At 38.9% G+C, this 25,427-nt stretch overlaps 1 protein-coding gene across 1 annotated transcript in view; it reads left to right on the top strand.

Annotated features, from left to right (window-relative positions):
- The window catches only part of LOC149140797 (bifunctional purple acid phosphatase 26-like), a 260,481-nt gene that overhangs the window by 227,541 nt on the left and 7,513 nt on the right, over positions 1-25,427 (top strand). Inside the window, exon 7 of the mRNA XM_089446580.1 lies at positions 1,892-2,112. Coding sequence (XP_089302706.1) covers positions 1,892-2,112 — 221 coding nt within the window. The remainder of the gene's footprint in view (positions 1-1,891; positions 2,113-25,427) is intronic.

Below are 25,427 nucleotides of genomic sequence, written 5' to 3'. Positions count from 1 at the left end.
ATAGTAATATAAAACCAACATCATATGGGATTTTGGGCATAAAATGCAGTGACAGAGTTATAGTTTGGGAATATAACCAGATGGAGGAATGTAATGGGAATGTGAGCCGAGCAGTGAATGGAAACCAATGGAATGGTATTAACACGTGGGAAATGTATGACTATGGGAGGTATTATAGTGGGATGATATTATCAAACAACGGTTTCAGGCTTGCGTGGATACCAAAGCTATGCCAAATATGCCAACAATGTAAGGAAGTGTTGCCACAACCTGTGGTTTATAGTGGTATGTAAAACATCAACACAGTCACAGTCACATATAAAAAATCTACATATACCAAACCTCAACATTGTCACAGTCACAATGTTGTCCACAGCACCACGCTTCTGCTGCGTACCTCCAAGAAATGCACAGTGGATGTTCAATGCACCAGGTTGCCTCAACACAACAATACGACCCCTTCAACAATAAGATTGAATACGAAACCCAGCGTTTAACGCACCAATGCATTCAACAATGCACAAAATTTTGCAAGGATTTGACAGAGATGTCAGTCTGCAAAAGATGCAGAACATAGGCAGAAGGGAGTTACAAAGTAGAGAGGGAAGCCAAAAATGGTGTTGGCTTTGATACCATGTCAGGCCAGGAGGTAACTCCTCAAATGAAATTTGTTTATTCATTTAGATTGCTCATAGTTATATACATGAGGGAGTGACTCTTGGGTTTCATCTCCCGATGACTCTTCCTTTTCCATTATTTATTATTTACACTATTTACAACTGTTCACCCAATCCCCATGATTAGGTGTCAACAATTTGGGAGCACGCTCCTGGGGTTGCTCCCTGAGCACTTCTGTTCGGAGTGCACTTTGAGAGCAGCAGCAGGGGCCGGGAGGGGGGGGGGCACTCTCTTGCAGCACTGGCTCCAAGTGATATAAAACTTCAAGTAAAGTAGGGTGTTCACCATGTCGGCTCAAATCAATCCCATAATATCAATTGTATCCATGTGAAAGAAGATGTATATGCAAAGTTCTATGATGTCAATCATGCGAAGATATAATCAACATGTGATATAGAAACTGAAGTACTATGATGATCCCCCACACAACTGATAAGACATGTCTTATTTCACACTGCTATGATCCAACCCCTTGGAGGGTGAGAACCATCCTACATGAGCAAAGGTGAAGAATTCTTTGGACAAGATGAGCAATATACCATGAACAACACCATGATGTTGGGATGTTTTGCATGATCACCAAATCCACCAGGTGATTCATCACTCAAAGTTATGAACTATGAGAGGAGTACCAAGCCATAATTTATCAAGCATGATCATCCAACAAGGAGAAATGAGTCCCCTCCAATTTAAAATTGCTCATGTAACTGAATGGAAGTACGATCCTCATGAAGAAATCATCCTATAGGCCCCTATGACATGTGATGAACATCATGTGTAATCCTCATGCTATGTGAGGGGTAACACTACATTTTCTCCTTATTTTTGTTTTGATGTCATTTTGTTAGCTCTTTGTATTGAAATTAATTCTGGCACCTTTTAAAGTGTTCTTATGACTAAAGAGTTCATTAATGCTGCTTTCTTCTTCCAGTATTTATTCCTATTGGTTCGATAATTTTCAACTTGTTGCATACAAATGCATCTGGATTCTGTTCCTTCTTATCTGCCTTGTCACTGATCATTGATTACATAAGAAAATAATATGAAATATTACAAGGGAATGTATTTCGTAAAATACTTTGATAACAAAGAAATGCAGATCATAATTGTAGTTTGAAATAAGTGACAGTTATAGCAATTAATAGAATTCCTTTTGATTTATGGGACAATGATGTGCATATTGAAATTTACTTGTGATTTTGTCTTCAACCAGCGAAATATACTCCTCAGTGGGTATGGCTAAAGAGTGAGATACAACATGTTGACAGAGAGAAAACACCTTGGCTTATTGTTCTTATGCATGCTCCACTTTACAATAGTAACAGTTTTCACTACATGGAAGGAGAGAGTATGCGAACTGTGTTTGAGTCATGGTTCATAAAATACAAAGTCGACATTATTTTTGCAGGCCATGTTCATGCATATGAGCGATCTGTAAGATCCTTCTACCTTCTCTTTCAGATATGTCAGTATTCTTCTTTTCGATGAATATTAGACTTGCTGATTTGTTTGCAAATTTTATACAAAGTTAGAACATGATGATCAATCAATGAGTTGCATTTTGTTCTCAGCTAATTCACATGACACTGGACCATGCAGATTCAAGTTTCTGACACTGAGCATAGAGAGCCCTCAAAACATGACATGGGGAGCATGTTACACACACATTAGAATTACAAAAATAATATAGACTTAAAGATGCAAATTTTTAGAAGATTTACAAATTGTTGATACAATTAATTACTCCATCAAACACAGGAGAAATTAGAATATTCAATACAAATAAAATTGAAGTTTGGGAATGCAAATTGCAGTTTTGTCATTAAGTCATTTCTTGTCATCAAAATCAAAATGCATTACATAGATAAGAACATAGATTATCATCATACTAATACTATAGGTAGGAATGCCCATGAAAAATAGAGAATAGGGTTGATTTTTGAATTGGATAATCTCTTAGCTCATGAATTTGTTCTCCTTCATGATGTAACCAAAACCATCAAGATCACCACCACTACCACTATCATCTCCTCCATTCTCCTCGTCATCCATATCCAATCCAAGATCTGCATTTGCTAATGTGGAGGTGGAACCCTCAAGAGGATCACCATCATCAAAACTACTTGGCTCTAGCATTGGTGCATTAATATCGAAGTTAGCTATTGCCATCTCAATGTTGTTGTCCATACAAATATCATCAAGAATACATCCCACATCTTTGTCTTTCCCTTCAACCCTATGTGACCAAGATGCAAAAATGGATCCGGATAAAGATCTGCTATATTTTTCAAAAGTCAAGATCCAGATACGACAAGGATATGACAAGTACAAAACTATATAATAATATTATTTTTAATTATTAAAAACATATTTGATATTCAAAATCAAAACCATTCATGAATCACAACATTAGCACTGAAACCATTATATATTTTATAACTCTGAACATTGAACTGATGCATTTTACCTCATACAAAATGATAATAGTAAATACAAAAATGAGTGTCTCATCAATGAACACTCTACTAATATGATAACATAGAGAGGTCTAACTACAAATCCTGAAATGGGTTTACATCCTCATCATCTTCATATTGCAACTCTACATCATGAATAGACAACAATGGGCTGGGAATGATGAAAGTTGCAGCATGAGTAGGAACTGGTTTTGTAACATCCTCAAGTGGGTTGTAGTGAGTCATGCCATTCGATGTCATGTTTAAGTTAGATCTTGCTTGTTCCACTTTCAACATCATGCTCAGACCTTTCTTATACTATGGACCAGAATGTGATAGAATATCGAGGTTGGAATGAACATATACAAGATCATCAACCTTTGCCACTCTTAGTTTGTTTCTCTTCACTGAATGGATGAAGCCATATGTGCTCCAATTCCTCTCGAGTCTCAGCAAATGGGGAACTGGAAACTTGTGATAACAACCTCATGGCTAGAGTTGAGAGCTGAATGTTGTGTTGAAATATGTAACTAGGTTCGGTCTTCATAATGGAATCTTGATTTTATGTATGTGCTTCTAGAAACTTGTTATAGAGTCAAAGAAGTCAAAGAATCATTATCATATGTAAGAGACTCTATTGGGCATTTTGTATCAAGTCAAAGTAATTTATTTGAGTCATAAATTGTGTCAAAGTCCCTCCAAGGCCAAGTCGGCCTGCAAGAAGACAAGTCGGCGTCATGATGAAAGTGTGAGCTCCAAGGAAAGCCTATATATAAGAGGTATTCGACCTCATTTGAAGCACAATCCAAGGCATTCGATAAATCAAAGAAAGAAGTTCGATCTCAAGGATAAAGAAGTCAAAAGAGTAAGCCAAGGTCAAAGAAGAGAAGCTGAATTTTGACGACTGTTTTTGGGTCTCTATCTCCCACACGTGTGAAGAACTAGGACATCATTGCAGTCAGCTTAGGAGGATGAAATTTGGTGTCAACAAGATCAAGTTTGAAGGCCGAAAATCTAAGGATAGGAGACCAAGCCAAGCAAAGGAGAGAAGGACCATATTTCTGCCCTAAACCACTCACACATGCGAAAATCAGCTGCTACAGGAGGGCCTAAAAATTTTAGACCTGTAATAGAAGCAGAAATTTTGAAGTGAGGCTGAAATATAAAGTTTTCAAGCAGTTTGACTTAGGTTGACTTTGTGGAAGAGAAGGTTCATCAAAGGAGAGGTTGACTTGGTCTTGGAGGGGTCTTTGTCTTGGGTCTATAGGTCTTGGAATTTGTCATTTGAAAATTCTATAAGAAGAGGAGAATTCTTGTGGGTTTTCCTCTCGTGGGAGAGGTTTTGGCCTTGGCTAGCAGCCTATATCTTGTGTCCTCTTGTTCTATTGGTCTTCATAGTTTGGTAGTTGTTTGATGATAAAAGAACACAATAATAATCAAGTCAAGAAGAAGCTAATTACAAGCACATCAAGTTAAGTAAAAGAACATCACAAGCGTTATCAAAGTAAGAGAAATCACCTTAATCTAGCTGCCCTAGATTTCTCAACATGGTATCAGAGCTAAGGTGACAAGAAGAGGCAGCTTGAAGATCACTCAATCAAAGAAGGATACATAAGGGAAAAACACAAGAAGAAGAGCATCAAGGAGTACTAGTCATCACATCTCAAAGATCCTATCATCTTAAAGGAAGAACTCTTGGAAGAAGAAAGAAAGACCTTAAGGACCCTTCCTCCACTCAAAGAAAGAAGGAATCACACTTGAAGTATTCTTGGAAGCTTCCACATTCTACAATCATCAACCAAAGGAAGCAAGAAGGGCACTTCATCATCATCAAAATCAAAGTGATCTCCCTCACATTGAAGTAAGATTACATTTCAATCATCTTTGAAGGAAGAGAAACATCTCTCCTTTTATTGAAGATAGAAGCATTGCCATTTTTGAAGAAGGAAGATCATCATCAAGAAAGGCGTCTTGTAAAGTTTTGTAGATGTTCTATGCTAAGAGCAATTTCACTTTTCTCACAGCGATAATACAAGTAGTTAAGCAAAATGCAGATAGAACATATAAGCAGATCTTACAGAAGACAAATCAGAAACAAGAAAAATGTGTGAGTTCGTTTCGGCGGTCAACAGGATGCTTCAACCAGCAAAGTCTCCTTTGGTCAGCCAGCCCAGATGTGTCACAAGATCCCTCCAACTAGTAGATGAGTCAACCCAAGTCAATTCTACAAAAAGTCAACGCTGTCCTGAAAAGTCAACGCAGGGGCAGCAAGCTAAAAGTCAACGCAGCAGCAAAACGGTCAACCCTTTGACCTCGATTTTTGTGCCAGATAGTACGGCCTTCAAAAATCGAACTTTCCACCAATTTTCAGCTTGATTGGACCAAGCGTTGACCAAAGTCAACGCTGGTCAAACTTTCTGCGAAACCCTAGCAGCAGAAACCCTAGCAGCAGAAAATCCGTACGGTCTGTCCTCTTCGTCCTTCCCACGTGTGGCTGAAATTCGTCCTCCAGGTAGCGTACTCTCTAAGATGAGAGAGGAAGATGTGAGTTGAGTTGTGATAAAATTCTCTCCAACTTTTCCTGTATATATATCCATCAATGAGGGTGTGTGACACATCTGTTGGGCATGTGAGCCTACATTACAAAACTGGCTGACCTTGCACATATAATTTATTAAGAATAATAAATTCACAATATAAGTTCTGCTCATCGGATTAAGACTATTTTTATATGGATTTTACACCTCTCAGAAAGAGGAATCCAACAAAAATATTAGCCTCTTAATCTGAGCATCAGAACATGGAGTTTGGACCTAGTTGTCCAAATTTAACACTCCCTCTCAACTAGGGAGAACTCCATTTATTAGTGCAATCAACATCGTGAGTCATCCCGCCGAAACTTGCTTTGCTGGCTTCTTTATTTCAGAACAGAAGTGGGTTAGTCACAAAGACATCATTCCCCGACTGACATAATCAGTCCAGAGGTCCCAGACCTCACAAATCTTGATCCCAGATCAAGAGGTTGGACCATGCCATCCTAGATAGAGAGTACGGCAATCTCTAATGCGTCCATCAGTCTTTGCTAATAGTCTCTAGCTTTTCCACACCTCATTGGCCAAATGAGAGGTACTTCCCATGAGCCCTGAACTCAATGGGTAGGATGCATACGGGGCACAGATTAAATGAGTGGCGAACCAGCTCAATAATCACAAGGGTGGGGCAGAAGCATTATGAGTGCTTATAGCTTCGAGAAGCTATCCCCAAAGCCCCCCAGAGCTCCCAGAGCTCATCGTCCAACAGGACCCACATCATAGGGTCTTTCCACGACACCAAGACTCTCACGGAAGGTTAGGAACTTGACCTTCCCCAGGGGCTTAGTGAGAATATCCGCGACCTGCTCATCAGTTCCTATATGATCGAGCCTTACGGCGCCTCGCTGTACCATATCCCGGATAAAGTGGTACCTGATATCAATATGCTTGGATCGGTCGTGGAACACAGGGTTCTCAGTCATACGAATCCCACTCTGATTATCACAGAGTATTACAGTGGTATCTAGCACATGTTGGAACAGCTCACTAAAGAGCTTCCTCAACCAAACTGCTTCACAACAGGCCATACTAGCAGCAATGTATTCGGCCTCCGCGGTGCTCAAAGCCACCGACTTCTGCTTCCTGCTCATCCATGAAATCGAAGCAGAACCAAGATTGAAACAGCATCCAGATGTGCTCTTACGATCCACCACACTGCCAGCCCAATCGGCATCAGTATATCCCGGAGTATCACACTCTCGGCAGTGTATCTCAGCCCATGGTTTATCGTGCCCCGAAGATATCTCAAAAGATTCTTGGCACCAACCCAGTGAAAATGATGAGGCTCAACCATCTGTTGGCTCAAAGTATTCACTGCAAAACATATGTCCGGACGGGTGTTCACTAAGAACATCAAAGCTCCTATGAGTTGACGATACTCAGTAGGATTGGCCAAGATAGGCCCTGCAGCGCTGCCACTCAACTTCTTAAAGTTGAGTTCCATTGGTGTCGACACGGACTTACAGTCCACCATCCCAAATCTTTCCAGAAGCTTCACAATATACTTTCCTTGAGAAAGGAAAATCTCTCCAGGTCTCTGCCAGACCTCTAGGCCTAGGAAATAGTGCATCAGTCCTAGGTCTTTCATCTCGAACTCAGCAGCAAGCTCCCTCTTACATTGATGAATGAGAGGGTCACCACCTGTCAGGAAGAGGTCGTCCACATACAGCACTAGAATGAGAGGCTTTCCTTCCACAACCTTAAAGTAAAGGTTTGGATCAGCATTGCTTCGAGTGAAGCCCAGCTTCATCAAGTAACTATCCATCCTCTCATACCAAGCTCTGGGTGCTTGCTTTAACCCATAGAGGGCTTTCTTCAACCTGCAGACATAAGTGTCTCGATCTTGAACTTCAAATCCCAGAGGTTGTTCTACATACACCTCTTCCTTTATTGCACCATGCAGAAAAGCGGTCTTGACATCCATCTGATGAAGACTCCATCCTTGCGTAGCAGCAAGGGTTATGATGGATCGGATGGTGGTATATCGAGCCACAGGTGCAAATATATCGTCATAGTCAATTCTCAATCATCATGGATCTGCACCTCAATGACTGTAATGTTGCTCTCATTATACAGCATCACATTGCTACCCCAAATCAACAAGAATGACAGATCTGGTCTTTTCATTGTAATATACTCCTAGTGGAGATTCATATCTTCTTTGCTGTCTATGCATCATCACGCTGCATGCTACCCATGCTGCCTTTGCATCATCACGTTGCAACACTACAACACAGTCAGATCTGCACTAATTGAGGCTTACGATCACCCAATCAAGCCTCCAAATTTGCTCCCACAGGTTGCCCAACCATCTGATCCAAAACTGATCAAATTCCTTGACCCAACACAAGGCATAAATTGTTGTTCCAATCTGTTTTCGCTGCTGCTCCTAATTGTGACTGGTTAGGGCATCCATATGCTGCAACAGCCCTTAACCAAGTCACCAAACAGCCTTCAAAAACTACGTGCTACCCTTGTATAAGTCCTCTGCATCCACGCTGTTGATTAGGGCTCAATCTAGCCCCAAAACAGTCCCACGCAATGCCTTTTCAGTGGGGTAAGGGCCTGCGGCCTACCACAGGTGGCTTCCTGTACCCACGGCCTGCTGAAACAGAGTTTCCAGCCCGCACATAATATTCAAATCAACCCAGAATTTTGTCTCCTTTATTGAGGCCTTTCTGCTGGTTAATTTTCACTCCAAAACAGTCATAGGAGTGACCTAAACGTCCCCTCTTCCTTCACTGGAAATGCCCTTACCTGCACCCAATAAAACAGAGATTTAGGGCCCAATATACTGCAGATTTAGGGCTCCTATTCTTAGCGTGTAAGGGCCTCTTGGGACAGCGTATGAGGGCTCTTTAGAACTGCGGATTCTCCTCTAGATCTCTCTGTCCACAAAACCCAAACACGTGGAGAGAGTGCAGTGGTAGTCTCCCTCTTAATTCCAGCTTCTCTGCAGAAGTCTTTGAACTCATTTGACTCATATTCAGTGCCATTGTCAGTCCTCAAAATCTTGATCTTCTTTCCGGTCATATTTTCCACCAAGGCTTTGAAGGTACGGAACCACATGAAAGCCTCATCCTTCTTTTTCAAGAAGTATATCCAGGTTTTGCGAGAGAAGTCATCAGTAAATGTCATATAGTAAGAACATCCCCCCAAGGATGTTACAGGCAACATACCAAAAAGATCAGAATGGACCAGTTGCAATATCTCAGATGTCTTTGTGACACTTGAGGGGAAAGGTCCCCTTGTATGTTTTCCTTCAGCCCTTACATACACCTTTATGATTATTTCCAAAATCAGGCAGCCCTTCATGTTCATGATCTTATAATGCTGCCTATGCATCATCATCATGCTGTCCTATATATCATTGTCACATCACAGCCATATAAATCACTGTCATACAAGAATCACTTCCATACATCAAGAAACATTGTCCAAATATCACTAAAGTTGCTGCCCAAACATTATTGTCATAGGAACAAATATCTCTTCCATATATCATCTCCATTTGTCAAGAGAACAATATCACTGCTATGCATAACTGTTATAAGAGTAAGTGACACTACAATGAGTGCAGAAGATCACTGTCAAAAACTCTGTCATATTGTCATATTTCACTGTCATACGTACAGAAGATGGGGTCTGATAATAAGCCCACTTGACTACCCTTAAGCTCTTCCATATATCCATTTTTAAGACTCCAAATCATCTACCTTCTAACAGCCCTTGTTGTCCTTCTCAAGGGACTATTCTTGGAGCTTTACCAAGCATCTTCTTACAGCCCATTATACCAGAATTGCAAACTGTCTAATCTGGACCATAGTATCTGGCAAATTCATCATTATAAAAGACAAGCACATACCTGTGATAGACGTCATATTTCTGTCCACAACTACATTTTGACCAATGCATAGGACCCTGAAATTTCGGCCCTGGTTAGGGCTTTCTGTGGCTTCTACGACAGCCCACTATACAGCCTTCAAACCTCTTTAATTCCTACGTTGATGGTCAAGGGTACTGCGGTCTTCTTCCTGCTCCTTGCTGGGCCTCTCGGCCCTCTCAAAACAGACTTTTGTCCCATTGTAAAACTCAAAATCACTCAACGGCCTGTGCATAGAGAATAACCCTTGCATTTATGCTCAGAACTCCTCTTTACAAGCTCAGCTAGCCTCCTTCCTTACTTGGCCAATCAGATCATAAACAAAAGACACAGAAATACTCCTCTTCGCACTTTGGCCAGAGCCTTAAGCCTGCAGATACCTCTTCATCACTACGACTTGACTCTTCATGACTGCAGCCTCATGTCCTTATGACTGCGGCTTCCTTTACTGCCTAAACATATCCTCTACAGCTGCGCTGTATATCTTTCCGTTACAACGTATATCATTGATAGCGTATATAATCCTCTATGTACAGCGACACAAAGGCATCCATTGACTTCGATTAGGGCATGATTATTTCGATGATGATTGCTATAGATAGAGTTTGTCTTCACCTCAGCTCCGATACCATGTAAAGTTTTGTAGATGTTCTATGCTAAGAGCAATTTCACTTTTCTCACAGCAATCATACAAGTAGTTAAGCAAAATGCAGATAGAACATATAAGCAGATCTTACAGAAGACAAATCAGAAACAAGAAAAATGTGTGAGTTCGTTTCGGCGGTCAACAGGATGCTTCAACCAGCAAAGTCTCCTTTGGTCAGCCAGCCCAGATGTGTCACAAGATCCCTCCAACTAGTAGATGAGTCAACCCAAGTCAATTCTACAAAAAGTCAACGCTGTCCTAAAAAGTCAACGCAGGGGCAGCAAGCTAAAAGTCAACGCAGCAGCAAAATGGTCAACCCTTTGACCTCGATTTTTGTGCCAGATAGTACGGCCTTCAAAAATCGAACTTTCCACCAATTTTCAGCTTGATTGGACCAAGCGTTGACCAAAGTCAACGCTGGTCAAACTTTCTGCGAAACCCTAGCAGCAGAAAATCCGTACGGTCTGTCCTCTTCGTCCTTCCCACGTGTGGCTGAAATTCGTCCTCCAGGTAGCGTACTCTCTAAGATGAGAGAGGAAGATGTGAGTTGAGTTGTGATAAAATTCTCTCCAACTTTTCCTGTATATATATCCATCAATGAGGGTATGTGACACATCTGTTGGGCATGTGAGCCTACATTACAAAACTGGCTAACCTTGCACATATAATTTATTAAGAATAATAAATTCACAATATAAGTTCTGCTCATCGGATTAAGACTATTTTTATATGGATTTTACACCTCTCAGAAAGAGGAATCCAACAAAAATATTAGCCTCTTAATCTGAGCATCAGAACATGGAGTTTGGACCTAGTTGTCCAAATTTAACACGTCTAGTTGAAGACATCATCATCAAGGAAGCATCTAGTAGGTATCTTCATTTGACAAGTAAGTACTTTATATTTTATGTCTCAATCTACAAACCAAATGACTTCTTTCTACAAGGAAAACAATAAACTTGTTGGGACATCAAACTAACTTGCATGGAAGAAGAGAATAGATTTAATTCTCATGGAAAATGAAGCTATTGAATATGTCAAGGGTTCGATCTCCAAACCTCCACTAGAGAAATCTCAAGCACTATCAAAGTTTATGAAAGGAGAAATGAGGGCTCAAAGAATCCTCATTGAATCAATCAAGGATTCTCTCATCCCCTATGTAGCAAAATTGAAGACATCTAAAGAGATCTATGACAAGTTGGTGGAATTGTTTTTTGTAAGTACTGCAGGAGAAATAATATTGTTATGAACCGAATTATACAATATGAAAGTATCAAGGGAAGAAGGGGTACCTTCATACCTCATGAAGGTATCTCAAATAAGAGATCAACTACGAGAGCTAGGAGAAAATATGTCAAATCCAGAGATGACCACTCTTGTACTCAATGTATTACCCGACGAATGGGGCAACTTTGTATCAAGTATCTATGGAAAGAAGGAAACCAATTTTAGTGATCTGTGGTCATTATGTAAGATTGAAGAATCTAGATTAAAGGTGAAGAACGATGTTGAACAATTGAACAAACACAAACATATGCAACTATGACAAGGGGGAAAGGGAAGTTTGGAAATTTTGATCCTCGAAAGAAATTTCAAAAGAAAATTGACATGTCCAAGATCCAGTGCTATGAATGTAATGAATATGTGCACTTCAAAAGGAATTGTCCTAAACTCAAGAAGGGAAACAATAAAAGGAAGAAAGAAGTGAAGCCCATGTGATCGAAGAAGTAGAAGAACTGGAAGAGAAGAAGTCAAAGAAGGAAGAAGTAAAAGAACTCTACCATTGAAAGTCTCTCACGTTTTCAGTTTATTTTTCAGTATATAGAAGTTAGCAAGTCATGGTAGCAAGCATTACAATCAGGATAAGATGCAGTGTAGATAATAGAAGTATTGAGATAACATCATGTTAGAAGCATGGAAGAATAACTGAAGTATTAGTTTGAATGATTGAAGCAAGTCATCTAGCAAGATAGAACGGTAGATCATCATACATCATCATCATTAGAAAGAAGCATTTGCAGAATAAGGATCATCAGGATCCTCCGTTGGGATCTTTGTTAGAAGGTTCACCTCTACCTAGAAGAAGCAAGTGTCACATAGATAGTCCACACTCCACCCTATGTGGGATCCATAGTTTAGAAGGATGAAGGTATGGTGATAGAGAAGTGCAGCATGACAACTTAGTTGAAGCATTTTCATATTCAAGATAGGAAAGGGAAGCCACTGAAGGAAGCCTAGATGATCACATGAAGAAAGAGGTATGCATATTTTGATAGATGGATAAAGTCATGTCATCACTTAATTGCAGATAGAATGGTTAGAATGCTCTATCTCATGAGCATGATTAAAGAAGAAGGGACTCTTCCTTATGAATGATACATGAAGGCATGAATACAATGTGCCTTGAACTCTTCTACATGATGGAATCAACACTATATGACCTCATGAAGAATATGAGGTGGTTGGAAACAACTGTTCCTATGATGAAGGAACTATGTATTGAGATCCCAAGGAAGCAATATATGATGAAGTTGGAAGAAGAGTTCGTGAAGATGTACCTATAGTCACTTGAGATAAGATGAGTAATCAACATCTGATAACAATTAGAAGGATTAGCTATGACATCTCCATGAAGAAGGTATGAAGACCCTGATAAGTATGATGAAGAAGAAGAACCTTGATAGTAAATGTCTTGGAGATGGATTTGTACAGTATGCAGGATGTTGATGTTGCAGAAGCTGATATTATGACGAAAGGCCATCATGAAGAGGTAATTATATTTTTGACGTTCACTTTTTTATTTTTGAAAGCAAAGCATCTGGTTGGGTTGGAACAGGGCTATCAGAAGAGGGTTGTAGAAATTGACCTACAACTAGTACACATTGACTTGGATGGAAGACTTTGGAAGGAACATGAATTAGAAAAGGTAGCAGTATGAAGGATAGCCAGATGATGACGAAGAAGGTCACTTTCCGATGAAGAGAAGGATGACATGACTATTGGTTCAACACTATGTTTCATTGAAGGGAAGTGATGTAGAAGATGGTCGAAGCCCTACGAAGAAGTTACAAAGAAGTTGGCTCCATGATGAAGAAGTTGAAGTTCATCCATGACATGATGATGCAGAAAGGAGGAGCCCTACAAGCAGCTGATAGTACCATGATCTCCATTGAAGAGCAGATAGTTATTGTTGAAAACAAGTCCCTAGTTAAGAGGGAGCTTGGGTATATTCCTTTTATAGGAATGAGTAGATCCTCCCTAGTTGAGAGGGAGAGATAGACACATCATTCTTGTCTTCACATCATGAAGAAAGAATGGAGGATTGGGTAAGCATTTGAGACTGATACCAATACTCTTTGAGGATGAGGTAGGGCATCCAATAGGTAAGAGTAGTTGAAGAGGAAATTCCTTGAGGATGTGTAAATCCAAGACAGGAATGGTCCTAAAAGGACATACCTTGTGAACATCTGGATGGGGTATGTGCCTTGAGAGACAATGATGAAGGTGTCTATAAATCATTTGTCTCCCCAACATTGTGCTCTAATCTAGTGGAGAGATAGAGTTGTTAGTCAATGCCTTACTATATGACAATGTTGATTAATATGATGAAATGCACTGATATAAGCTGAATAGATAGCTTATCAATCTGACTCTTCTTATGATAATTCTTCAGTATGAGAATGTCCATGTACCTTGTATGTATTATGAATACCTCCCTAGTTAAGAGGGAGTGTTGAAATATGTAACTAGGTTTGGTCTTCATAATGTAATCTTGATTTTATGTATTTGATGTAAAAAAGAAAATAAAATTATTATTATTATTATTATTTTCATAACATGGGTTTCATGCTTTAGGTCAATTTGTTTTAGGTCAAGCACCCATTGTGTGCTTCTAGGAACTTGTCACAAAGTCAAAGAAGTTAAAGAAGTTAAAGAATCATTGTCATATGTAAGAGACCCTATTGGGCATTTTGTATCAAGTCAAAATAATTTATTTGAGTCATAAATTGTGTCAAAGTCCCTCCAAGACAAAGTCGGCCTGCAAGAGGACAAGTCAGCCTCATGATGATAGTACGAGCTCCAAGGAAAGCCTATATATAAGAGGTATTCGAACTCGTTTGAAACACAATCCAAGGCATTTGATCTAGCAAATAAAGAAGTTCTATCTCAAGGGTAAAGAAGTCAAAGGAGCAAGCCAAGGTCAAAGAAGAGAAGCTCAATTTTGAAGCTTGTTTTTGGGTCTCTATCTCTCACACGTGCGAAGAACTAGGGCATCATTGCAATCAGCTTAAGAGGACGAAATTTGGTGTCAACAAGATCAAGTTTGAACGCCAAAACTCTAAGGATAGGAGACCAAGCCAAGCGAAGGAGAGAAGGAACCTATTTTTGCCCTAAACCTCTCACGTGTGAAAATCAGTTGCTACAGGAGGGCTGAAAAATTGTAGACTTGTAATAGAAGCCAAAATTCTCAAGTGAGGCTGAAATCTGAAGTTTTCAAGCAGTTTGACTTGGGTTGACTTTGTGGAAGAGAAGGTTCATCAAATGAGAGGTTGACTTGGTCTTGGAGGGGTCTTTGTCTTGGATCTATAGGTCTTGGAATTTGTCATTTGAAGGTTCTATAAGAAGAGAAGAATTCTTGTGGGTTTTCTTGTCAAGGGAGAGGTTTTGGCCTTGCCTAGTAGCCTATATCTTGTGTTGTCTTGTTGTATTGATATTCATAGTTTGGTAGTTGTTTGATGATAAAAGAACACAATAATAATCAAGTCAAGAAGAAGCTAATTACAAGTACATCAAGTTAAGTAAAAGTACATCACAAGCAGTTACCAAAGTAAGAGAAATCACCCTAATCTCGCTCCCCTAGATTTCTCAACATGTTGTCCCTATTGACAAAATTTTGCACCACCTCTTCTATGTCAAAACAGCCAGCAACAAGAGTTGATTGTGCTCCTTTGATAGAGCATAATGCATTAAACACCAATGACCTAGATCAGACCTATCAAATCGGTAATTATCTTACTACCTGGTGTTCACATGCTGAAGATGTTCTGGATGATCTAGGATCCCAGACTGAGTTAATTCTAGCTAATCTTAAGCTTCTCTATGATGGACAGCAAGAAGAAAAACAAAGAAGAGAAGCCAAAGAGAAAAAGAAAAAAGAAAAGAAAAGGAGAGAATCAAAGGCTCCAAAATTTTCTATTTCAATGGATACTCCTAACTATTGGGATATAGATGAAAAGCAAGAAGGAACTGAAGCTGAGTCTAGTGCCCAAGATTTTGAAAACAAACTAGAGCCAGTGAAATCACTAAACTTTCAAAAACCAAAAAGTGAGATAGCCACTTTGGAAAATGCTGCCTCTAAGTTTCCCTCCTTCATTTTGCCATCTCTCCAAAAGGCCCATGTTTTCCGTGAAGTCCCAAAGTATCCGCGGATTGAAGAAGACTTGTTTGCAACCAATTCTACTGGATATGTTTTAGACTGAGACAAATCTACAAATCTAGCTGAATCTATCAGAGTTTGGATTGGTGCCCTATATCAAATGCAAGTTTTCTCTAGATTAGATAATATTTCTATTTTTGCCTTAGCCGAAAAAGAATGGCCGGAATTGTATATGACTGGTGGATGGGACCATCAGAAGAAGAAAGAATGAATGTAGCTGCTGCAGGATTAGCTACTTTAGAATTGCTACTCAAAACTCAATTTGTCCCAGAACCAGCAAATGAAAAGAAACAGATTATAACAAATCTAACACGAATGGAATTGAAAGATTTAAAGTTTTTAGATCAGTTTGGCAACGATTATATGGCTAAAATCTATAAAGCTAATCTTACTTGTCAGGCCAGGCAGTAACTCCACAAAACAAATAACTGATTCGTCTATTATTCCATAGGTAGGTCATTGTTATATACAATAGGAGTGATTGTTCAGTTCATCTCCCGATGACTGTTCACATTCCTAATTTATTTATTTACACAAAATTCCCCCAATCATGAAGATTAGGTGTCAACATTCCCCCCCTTAATCTGAAGGGGTGTTGGTGAGTCCAAGCATCATTCTGAATCGTTCAAGCTTTTCCCTTCCAAGTGCTTTAGTGAAGATGTCTGCAATTTGCTCATTTGTGGAACAATGACGGAGATGGATTGTTTTGGCCTCAACATGATGTCGAATCAGATGATATTTAGTATTGATATGCTTTGTTTGATCATGGAACTTTGGGTTCTTGGCCAACTTGATTGCAGAGGTGTTGTCAATCATGAGTGGAGTTGATTGTACTTGTTTTACCTGCAAATCATCAAGAATTTTCCTGAGCCACACAATTTCTTTCGTTGCTTCAGCTGCTACCACGTATTCTGCTTCTGTTGTGGAATCTGCTGGAACTGATTGTTTGCGTGATCTCCAGGAGACAGCTCTTGATCCAAGACTCATAGCATATCCTGAAGTAAATACCCCAGTTTCTTTGTCTCCATCGAAGTCTGAATCAGAGTATCCAATCAAGCTGAAGTCGTCCACCTGTGTATACTTGATTCCAAGGTCTTGAGTTCCCTTCAAGTACCTTAGAACTATTTTTGTAGCAGACCAATGTCTCTCACAAGGCTTTTGCATAAACCTGGAGAGGATTCCAACAGCAAATGAAACGTCTGGTCTGGTAGTAGTGAGATAGATGAGACTTCCTACAAGCTATCTATACTTTGTTGCATCCTCAAATTCCTTTCCTTCAATAGATGTGAGCTTTAAGTTTTGTTCCATTGGAGTAGAAAGAGGATTGCACTCTGTCATGCCAAATCTGTTTAATAAATCTCCAATGTATTTCTTTTGAGAAAGAAATATGGATTTTGGATGTTGGGTTTCTTCAATGCCAAGATAGTAATGAACATAGCCCAAATCAGTCATTTCAAAACTTTTCCCCAATTCCTTCTTTATGGATGCAATGTAGCTTTCATTGTTCCCTGTCATTAAAAGATCATCTACATATACCACAAGATATACAATTGTTTTGCCAACTTTCTTGACAAATAAAGTTGCATCATCAAGATCAAAATGATTGAAGTTGAGTTTCAGAAGATGCTCAGTTAGTTTTTCATACCAGGCTCGCGGTGCTTGTTTGAGGCCATACGAGGACTTCACAAGTTTGCATACTTTATGTTCATGTCCTTTCACAGCAAATCCTTCAGGCTGGGACATAAAAACATTCTCTTTTAGATCTCCATTCAAGAAGGCAGTTTTTACATCCATTTGATGGACTTTCCAACCGTTCTGAGCTGCTAGTGCAAAGAGTGTCCGGATGGTGGCCCATTTTGCTGTGGGGGCAAAATTTTCCTCATAATCGACCCCTTCCTTCTGTGCAAAACCTTTTGCCACAAGCCTAGCTTTGTGCTTGTCAAGTGAGCCATCAGCTTTGTACTTGTTCTTGTAGACCCACTTGCAGCCAATTGGTTTGGTTCCAAATGGAGGATCAACCAGCTTCCAAGTGTCGTTCTTTATGAGGGCATCATACTCCTTTTGCATCGCTTCTTTCCATTCATCATGAGAAGCAGCTTCTTTGAAGGAAGTTGGTTCAAAATCTGTAGACAAGTTCAATTCACAATCATAAGTAACATCCATATCAACAGGTGAATTAGAGTCATCTACATCACCTCCATTTTGTTGGTTTGAGTTTCTGGTTCCTGTTTTTCCAATTTCATCAGGATGAACACTTTCAAGTGTCTTTGTCAGCCACTTCGGGGGACCTTTCTGAGATGGTCCAGGCTGCTCTGTTGATTGAGTTGGGATTGAATCAAGATTGAGTCTCCCAATTCTATCAATTACATCACTTAAAGCATCATCCGTTGTTGGAGTTTCATTCAGGGGAGATTGTTCTTCAAAAGAAGATTCCACATGTTGATCTAGTATAGGAATCCCCCCTTCAAGATGTGGAATCTGATTATCAAATTCTTGAAATGATTTCGTTTTTGCGAATCTATCCGAGCGATCAAGTTGTCGCTCAACAACATTGTCAGATTTGGATGATTCAAGAAAAATTACATCTCTAGATACAACAAACTTTTTATTTACTTCATCATAGAGGCGGTATGCTTTGGAGGTGTTTGAATACCCCAGGAAGATACACTTACGACTTCCAGCACCAAGTTTGTTTCTATGTACCTTTGGTATCAAAGCATAACAGGTGGAACCAAAGATCCTGAGACGTTTTACCGAAGGAACATGTCCATACCATAATTCATAAGGAGTCTTGTTTCTTATAGCATTAGATGGACATCTATTCTTTATATATGCAGCACACAGAACAGCATCAGCCCAAAACATTATCTTTACATTTTTGAAGAAAAGCATGGATCGTACCATATTCAAGATTGTTCTATTCATTCTTTCAGCTACACCATGTTGTTGGGGATTATAAGGCACAGTTGTTTGATGTTTGATCCCATGTTGGCGAAGATAGTTTTCAATTTCATTTGATGTATATTCTTTTCCATTATCAGTGCGAATAGACCCAATATGAGATTGTGCATCATTTTCAATCCATTTATGAAAATTCTTGAATGTTTGAAAGGCATCAGATTTGTTCTTCAATAAATAAACCCAACACATTCTGGTGTAATCATCAATAAATGTCATGATATATTTATTTCCATTTGCAGAAGGAATAGGCATTGGACCACATAAATCTGAATGAATGAGTTCAAGCTTCCTATGTGCTCTTGAATGTGAATCATGAAAAGACTGTTTGCTATGCTTTCCTAGAATGCAAGCATCACATTGCTTATGTTTCCTAGGAATTGTAGGCAAACCAGCAACACCATTTTTCTTCAATAAGCAGAGACTGTCATAGTTTAAATGTCCAAATCTAGCATGCCATAATAAACTTGATGGAAGTGTACCTTCTTCATGATGAGAAATATATGAGAAATGTTGTGCATGAGCAGAGGTTCCTTGCAGTTTGAGAAGCCTTTCTTCTTCTATTCCCCTCATGACAAGTGAGTGGTCAGAAGCTTTTCTTACCTCAAGCTTGTCATCAAACATATGAATGGAGTGACCTTGCTGGCGGATGTGGACCAAGGACAGCAAGTTTCTCTTGAGCTGTGGGAGATATAGAACATGATCCAGAAGAAAGTCTGGAAGACCAGGCAGTTTAAGCCTGATTGTGCCAAGCCCTGATGGCTTGATTTTTGACTGATCTACAAAGTATACTGCTCCATCAACATTATCAGTGAAATCTTCAAAAAAATCTTTTCTATGAGTCATATGACAGGTTGCTCCTGAATCAAGCAACCAATCATTTTTCGAAGAAGCAAGTGAAGCATTAAACAAATCTTCATTTACTCCAATGTTACATTGTGCCTCAATATAGTGAGCGGATTCAGGTGCTTTACCTTTGTCTGTATCATCAGTTTTACCTTTCTGTTGGTTTCTTTTCTGCTCAATTTTGTCCCATGGTAGCTTGCATGTAGAGGCATCATGTGATCCATTTCTTTTGCAGCAAATGCAATGTAAGTCTGCCTTTTCTCCTTGAGAATGTCTGCCCCCCTACCTCTGAAATATCTTCCTCTTCCTCTTTGTCCACCTCTTCCTCTTGTAGAATCTTGAGCAGGATGCTTTTCTTTATGAGCAAGGCACACAGTCTCTTCAGAAGATTCAAGGGCTGTCTTCTTTCCAAAGGCTTTCTCTCTTTCAGCAAACTTTTTCACAAGAGAGTCAAAGGTTATATCTTTAAGATTTCCATTTGCTTGTAAAGATTCAGGATAATTGGAGTAAGTAGGATAGAGTGCCTTGAGAAAAGCAATAAGAGGGATATCCAACTCAACCTTAGTGGATTTGATATCATGCATTATAGATTTTACTTCAGATGCAAGAGCAAGTGGATCATTATTTTTCAGTTCAAGAGTGAAGAGTTTAATCATGCACTGAACAACTTCAAGTGCAGAATGTGAGTCATAGAGTTCTTTCAGCTTTTGTAAAGCTTCAAAGGCAGTTGAATATGATGAAATATGGCGACTCACCTCTTCATTTACAGATGTTGCGATTAATGCATAGGCTTTGCTGTTCTTGTTTTCCCAAATGACGAGCTCTTTTTCTGAGGTAGGTTGTACTGGGTCATTGTCTCCTTCTCCGACACACACTCCTTTCCACAACTCATTGAAGATGAGGGTGTGTTTTATCATCCGGGACCATTCAGGATAGTTCTCCTTGCCAGTGAGAACTATTCCTACCATAGAGATGATTGAATGCATTCTGTAAAAAAAAACTTCTGCTGATAGAAAAAATACTTCTGCTGATATACAGTGAAATTGTACTCAAAAGGGCAAAAAGATTTCAAATACTTTTATGTACTATGTTTCTTCAAATCCCTCCAATGTTTATAAAAGGATCCTCATATAATACATCCACCATATTCCATTCTACAAACTCAGTTCATATTCCATTCAACGCATTCAAATATCTACAAACTATTCAATATATATATGCTGGTCAATATATATCATTCAATATATATGCTGGTCAATATATACCATTCTACGCATAAACCCATAGCGCACATATAAACCCATAGCGCACAGCTTTAATATCATATAAACCACAGCGTTAATACGCATTCAATAAACAGTTGCACATGTACAGGCATATGTATAAACCCACAGACTTCAGCGTGTACCCAACAAGCAAGTAATGCGGTCAACAGTAGTGCGGTCACAGCGTGTCAGGCATAATGAAATTTGAGGATAGCTAGCATAATTTCTCCCTTTTGACAGCTCAAATAAACTCACTCACCGAAGAATTTCTTTACTCCTGTGTATAACAATAATTTCGGTTTCCGCTGATCCCTTGATACTGTGGTAGCAAAATTTTCTTGGAACTTGGCCGCTGGTCAGTAAAAAATTGTCGGTGTTCAGCTGGGAAGAAGAGAGGTTCAATTACGGCTCTCCAAGAACATGCTCATCCCCTCGATCCGCTCAAAGAAGGCCCGACATCTCGGGTTCGCATCTCCATTCGACCAACGATAGAGTAACGTGACCAGGTTTGGGATTTACGGACTCCAAGCTCACGGCATCTCCACGATACCATGCATCTCTACTCGACCAGACTCCAAACGGAAACCAGTTCTATTTGTCAGGCCAGGAGTGCGTTACTACAGTTCTGTGTGTTCTGAGTTTTGGGCAGCAACCATTTTGGATATAATTGTTTGAACAGAGATGTAAAGATGTTGGCAGCGGGTCGGAAAAAGAATGAGCAGGCTCTGGAAAAATCACATGGGTCACCCCCAAGCAGGCAGAGATTGCGCATTTACACTTCTCAGAACCTGGAGCAGATGCAGTACCATGAAGGACAGCGCTAAAACATTATGAAACGTTTATGTATTCAGAAGAACAGGCAGAGAGCGATTAATATATTCAGAAGAACAGGCAGGCGCAGGCTTGGGTTGAGACTCACAACGAATCCATGCGTATAACGCATAGCAAAATGGAACTCACACACAACGAAATTATTAAACAGTGACTGAGATTTCGCAGGGATATGACAGACATGTCAGCCTGCAGAACATGGGCAGAGTATGAGCAGACTATGCAGGAGGGAGTTACAAAGAACAAGAGCTAAAAAGAAGCTGGCTCTGATACCATGTCAGGCCAGGCAGTAACTCCACAAAACAAATAACTGATTCGTCTATTATTCCATAGGTAGGTCATTGTTATATACAATAGGAGTGATTGTTCAGTTCATCTCCCGATGACTGTTCACATTCCTAATTTATTTATTTACACAAAATTCCCCCAATCATGAAGATTAGGTGTCAACATTACCAATGATTCAACTCAGAAGATTTCATTCCTGTCAAAATTGCCTGGTAATTTAGGTGATTTGATTATGAAAGATCTGGAAGTCCAAGGGAAAAAGATTGAACAAACTTATTGGGTAGATCTCTTATTTCGGTGTCAAGAAAAGGTTAAATATCTCTGCTGGCAGAAGAAGGCTCAAGACTTTTCTCCTGGTCTTGATGTTTGTCGTTCTGTATTACCATGGACACCATTTAGAAAGAGAAAATCTAAAAGATATGGAAAATTCAAGCCCAAGAGAGTAGCCAATCCTAGAAGGTTGTTCCGAAAATTTAAATATTTAAAAAGCGCAGGCAACCAAAAAGAGACAATGCATGTTTTATTTGCAAACAAGAAGGTCATTTCGCCAGAAAATGTCCTAAAAGCTCTTCCAACAAGTTGAAAGCCTGTATAGAAATTGATGATTTTGTAGATAATTGGTCTATGGTTGATTCTCAAGACGAAGTATCAGATGTGTATATATTAACTGATGCTTCTTTGTCAGATACTGAGTCAGTTCCCGACACGTGTCAGAAAATGAATAGATGCTATGATTGTTCTGAACCAGAGAATGAAAATGAATTGCATTTCAGTGATGAATTTAGCTCAGATGATTATACTGATGAGACATCTGAATACATTTCAGATGATACTGTCTCTATTGTTCCTTCTCTATCTACTTCTACGGATCGAGGTATTATGAATTCACAACCCATTTTAAACTCTTTGCCTCCACAATCCATGTTGAATTTTTTTTGCCCCTATCCAAAGACAGTTTCTCAATCATCATCTTTGCCTTCTCCAACATCTGTTAATCTTGAAGAAAGTTCTTTTCTCAAAAAGATTGTTAAAACAAACAATCTCCTCTATATTCCTGTTGAAGTTCAAGCCAAAGGAGAATGGATCAATGTGGATGCCTTCATTGACATAGGAGGCTCCAACAATTTAGCTCGCCCATCTTTATTCAAAGGTTTATGGAAGCCTTTGCAAAATATTCTTATTTCCGAGACCATTGGTGGCTCCGTCAATCTCACCCACTATGTTGATAATGTTTCTTTAAAAGTTGGGGGGAGTATAGTAAAATTTTCTGCAATCCAGCACTATGATGCCTCTGCAAGTTTATTTCTTGGCATGCCTTTTATTAATTTTGTGTTGCCAGTTACAATCAGTGAAGACAAAGTCATTTTAAATATAAAAAAAAGAGCAATTTCAGTACCAAGATTGACTTTGGCCAATTCAGAAGCTTAAAAAGAAAATAGCCAGGTATAAAAAGGCCCCAGAATGATTCTAATAATTGGCAAGAAGTATTGCAGTTTTATGAAGAAAGGAGTCAAACAAAAACTAAACAAAAAGCAAACAGAAATCCTGACTGGTCTCCCGAACAAATGGCTATTTATGATGAATTATTTAAAAGTTGTTCTGAAAACCCTCAAGCATTTTGGAGTATAGAGAGTCCCCAGCAAGAAATAGTTACTCTTCATGACAATGGGGTTAAAGGAAAACTTATACCCTGCACTCCAACTGATGAAAAAGAAATAAAAAGCAGATCGAAGAACTATTAAGTCTCAAGCTGATTGAACCTAGTTCTTCTCATTATTCCTGTTCTGCTTTCCTGGTAAAAAATCATTCTGAAATATTCAGAGGTAAAGCTCGAATGGTAATTAATTATAAGCCATTAAATGCAATCACAAAGAGCTTCAATTATCCTCTACCCCGCCAGGAAACAATTATGCAAAAAATTTAGAACAACAAGGTCTTCAGTAAGTTCGATATGAAATCCGGTTATTACCAGATAAAAATCAAAGAAGAAGATCGTCACAAAACTGCTTTTACATGTCCTGCAGGTTTTTACCAATGGAAAGTAGTTCCATTTGGTCTGAAGAATGCTCCAGCTTTCTTTCAACGGCGAATGGACTATATTTTTGGTAAATATGATTTTATTGTTGTCTATATTGATGACATCTTGATTCATAGTCAGGATCTCGAATCCCATCTGAAGCATTTGTAGATATTCCTTGAAGAAGAAAAAAAGCATGGCATTGTTTTGTCTGAAAAGAAAATGCTTCTGTTTCAAGATAGTATGGATTTTTTGGGTATCCATGTTATAAATGGTAAAATTCAGATGCAGCCTCATGTTTTGACCAAGCTATCTGAATTTCCTGATGAGCTACAAGATACTAAAATGATTCAGCGATTTCTAGGAATACTAAATTATGTTCATAAATACATTCCTAGATTGTCAGAAAAAACTGCTCCAATCCGAAGACATTTGAATTCTGGATGGTCACCAGAAGCCACTGCAGTAGTCAAATTGTTAAAAGCTGAATGCAAACATCTCCCCGAGCTCAAACCGCCAGGTAATGGATTTCTCATCCTTCAAACTGATGCATCCGATAATTTCTGGGCAGTCGTCCTTTTTGAAAGGAAGGAGGATACGGGAGAAGAAATTTTATGTGCATATGCATCTGGAGAATTTTTGATACACCAGAAAAATTATTTTACAGTTGAAAAAGAAACTCTTGCCATTTTCAATGGCATACAAAAATTTGAATTATATTTAGCCCCTGCCAAGTTTCTGATAAGAACAGACTCAATGAATTTCAAGTATTTCTTATCAGCAAAAATATCAAAACAACTCGCAAGAGGAAGACTACTGGCATGGAAGATATGGTTTCAAATGTATGATTTTGATGTTGAATGGGTTCCAGGTATTTCAAATTATCTAGTTGACTCTCTTACCAGAGACATGAACAAAGTCCATACTCATAACCAAAGAACTGATATATTTGTTTTTCTTGGTAAGACCCCTGCAAATGATAATTTTGAAACCTTTGTAAAAATATTCCAGATTCTTGAATTAGTTCTTGTTGATTTGGTTGAAGAAATAAAAAAGGTTGTTGGGCTGTGAATTAGAAGAAATCAATGGATACAAAGATGTCAAGCCTGGCAGTCTAAAAATGTTGGTATTTTATTGGGTTTAGATGAAGAACTGGTAAAAGTATATCCTCTACCCAATATGAAGGTGAAGCTTTATTTTAAGACTCTTGATGATTACTGGACAAAAGAGTTTACTGAATCCATGATTCAAGTGTTGCAAACTTTGAATTATTATCAGATTATCGGTGGTATAGATTTCTCCTTTGCTATTTATACCTCTGCTAAAATGCTGGATTTAGATGAAATAAATATGACTGAAAGGGTTGGAAGGTTTTTAAAGTCTTTAAGAATTCCTGATCTTTTCGAAGAAATTGATGTTGCATTTCTTCAAAGAAATGATGAAAATTTTGCAGGTACAGACTCATTTCCCCAATATGAACTTTTTGAACCATTTGCAGATTGGGAAATAAAAAATGGTTGTTGCAGGAAGA

Source organism: Pinus tabuliformis, chromosome X (assembly GCF_031772625.1).
Source record: "Pinus tabuliformis cultivar Carrire ecotype Pingquan chromosome X, CPIR1, whole genome shotgun sequence".
NCBI lineage: Eukaryota > Viridiplantae > Streptophyta > Pinopsida > Pinales > Pinaceae > Pinus > Pinus tabuliformis.
Note: the sequence above shows the minus strand (reverse complement) of the source record. Positions and strands in the feature narration are given on the sequence as shown.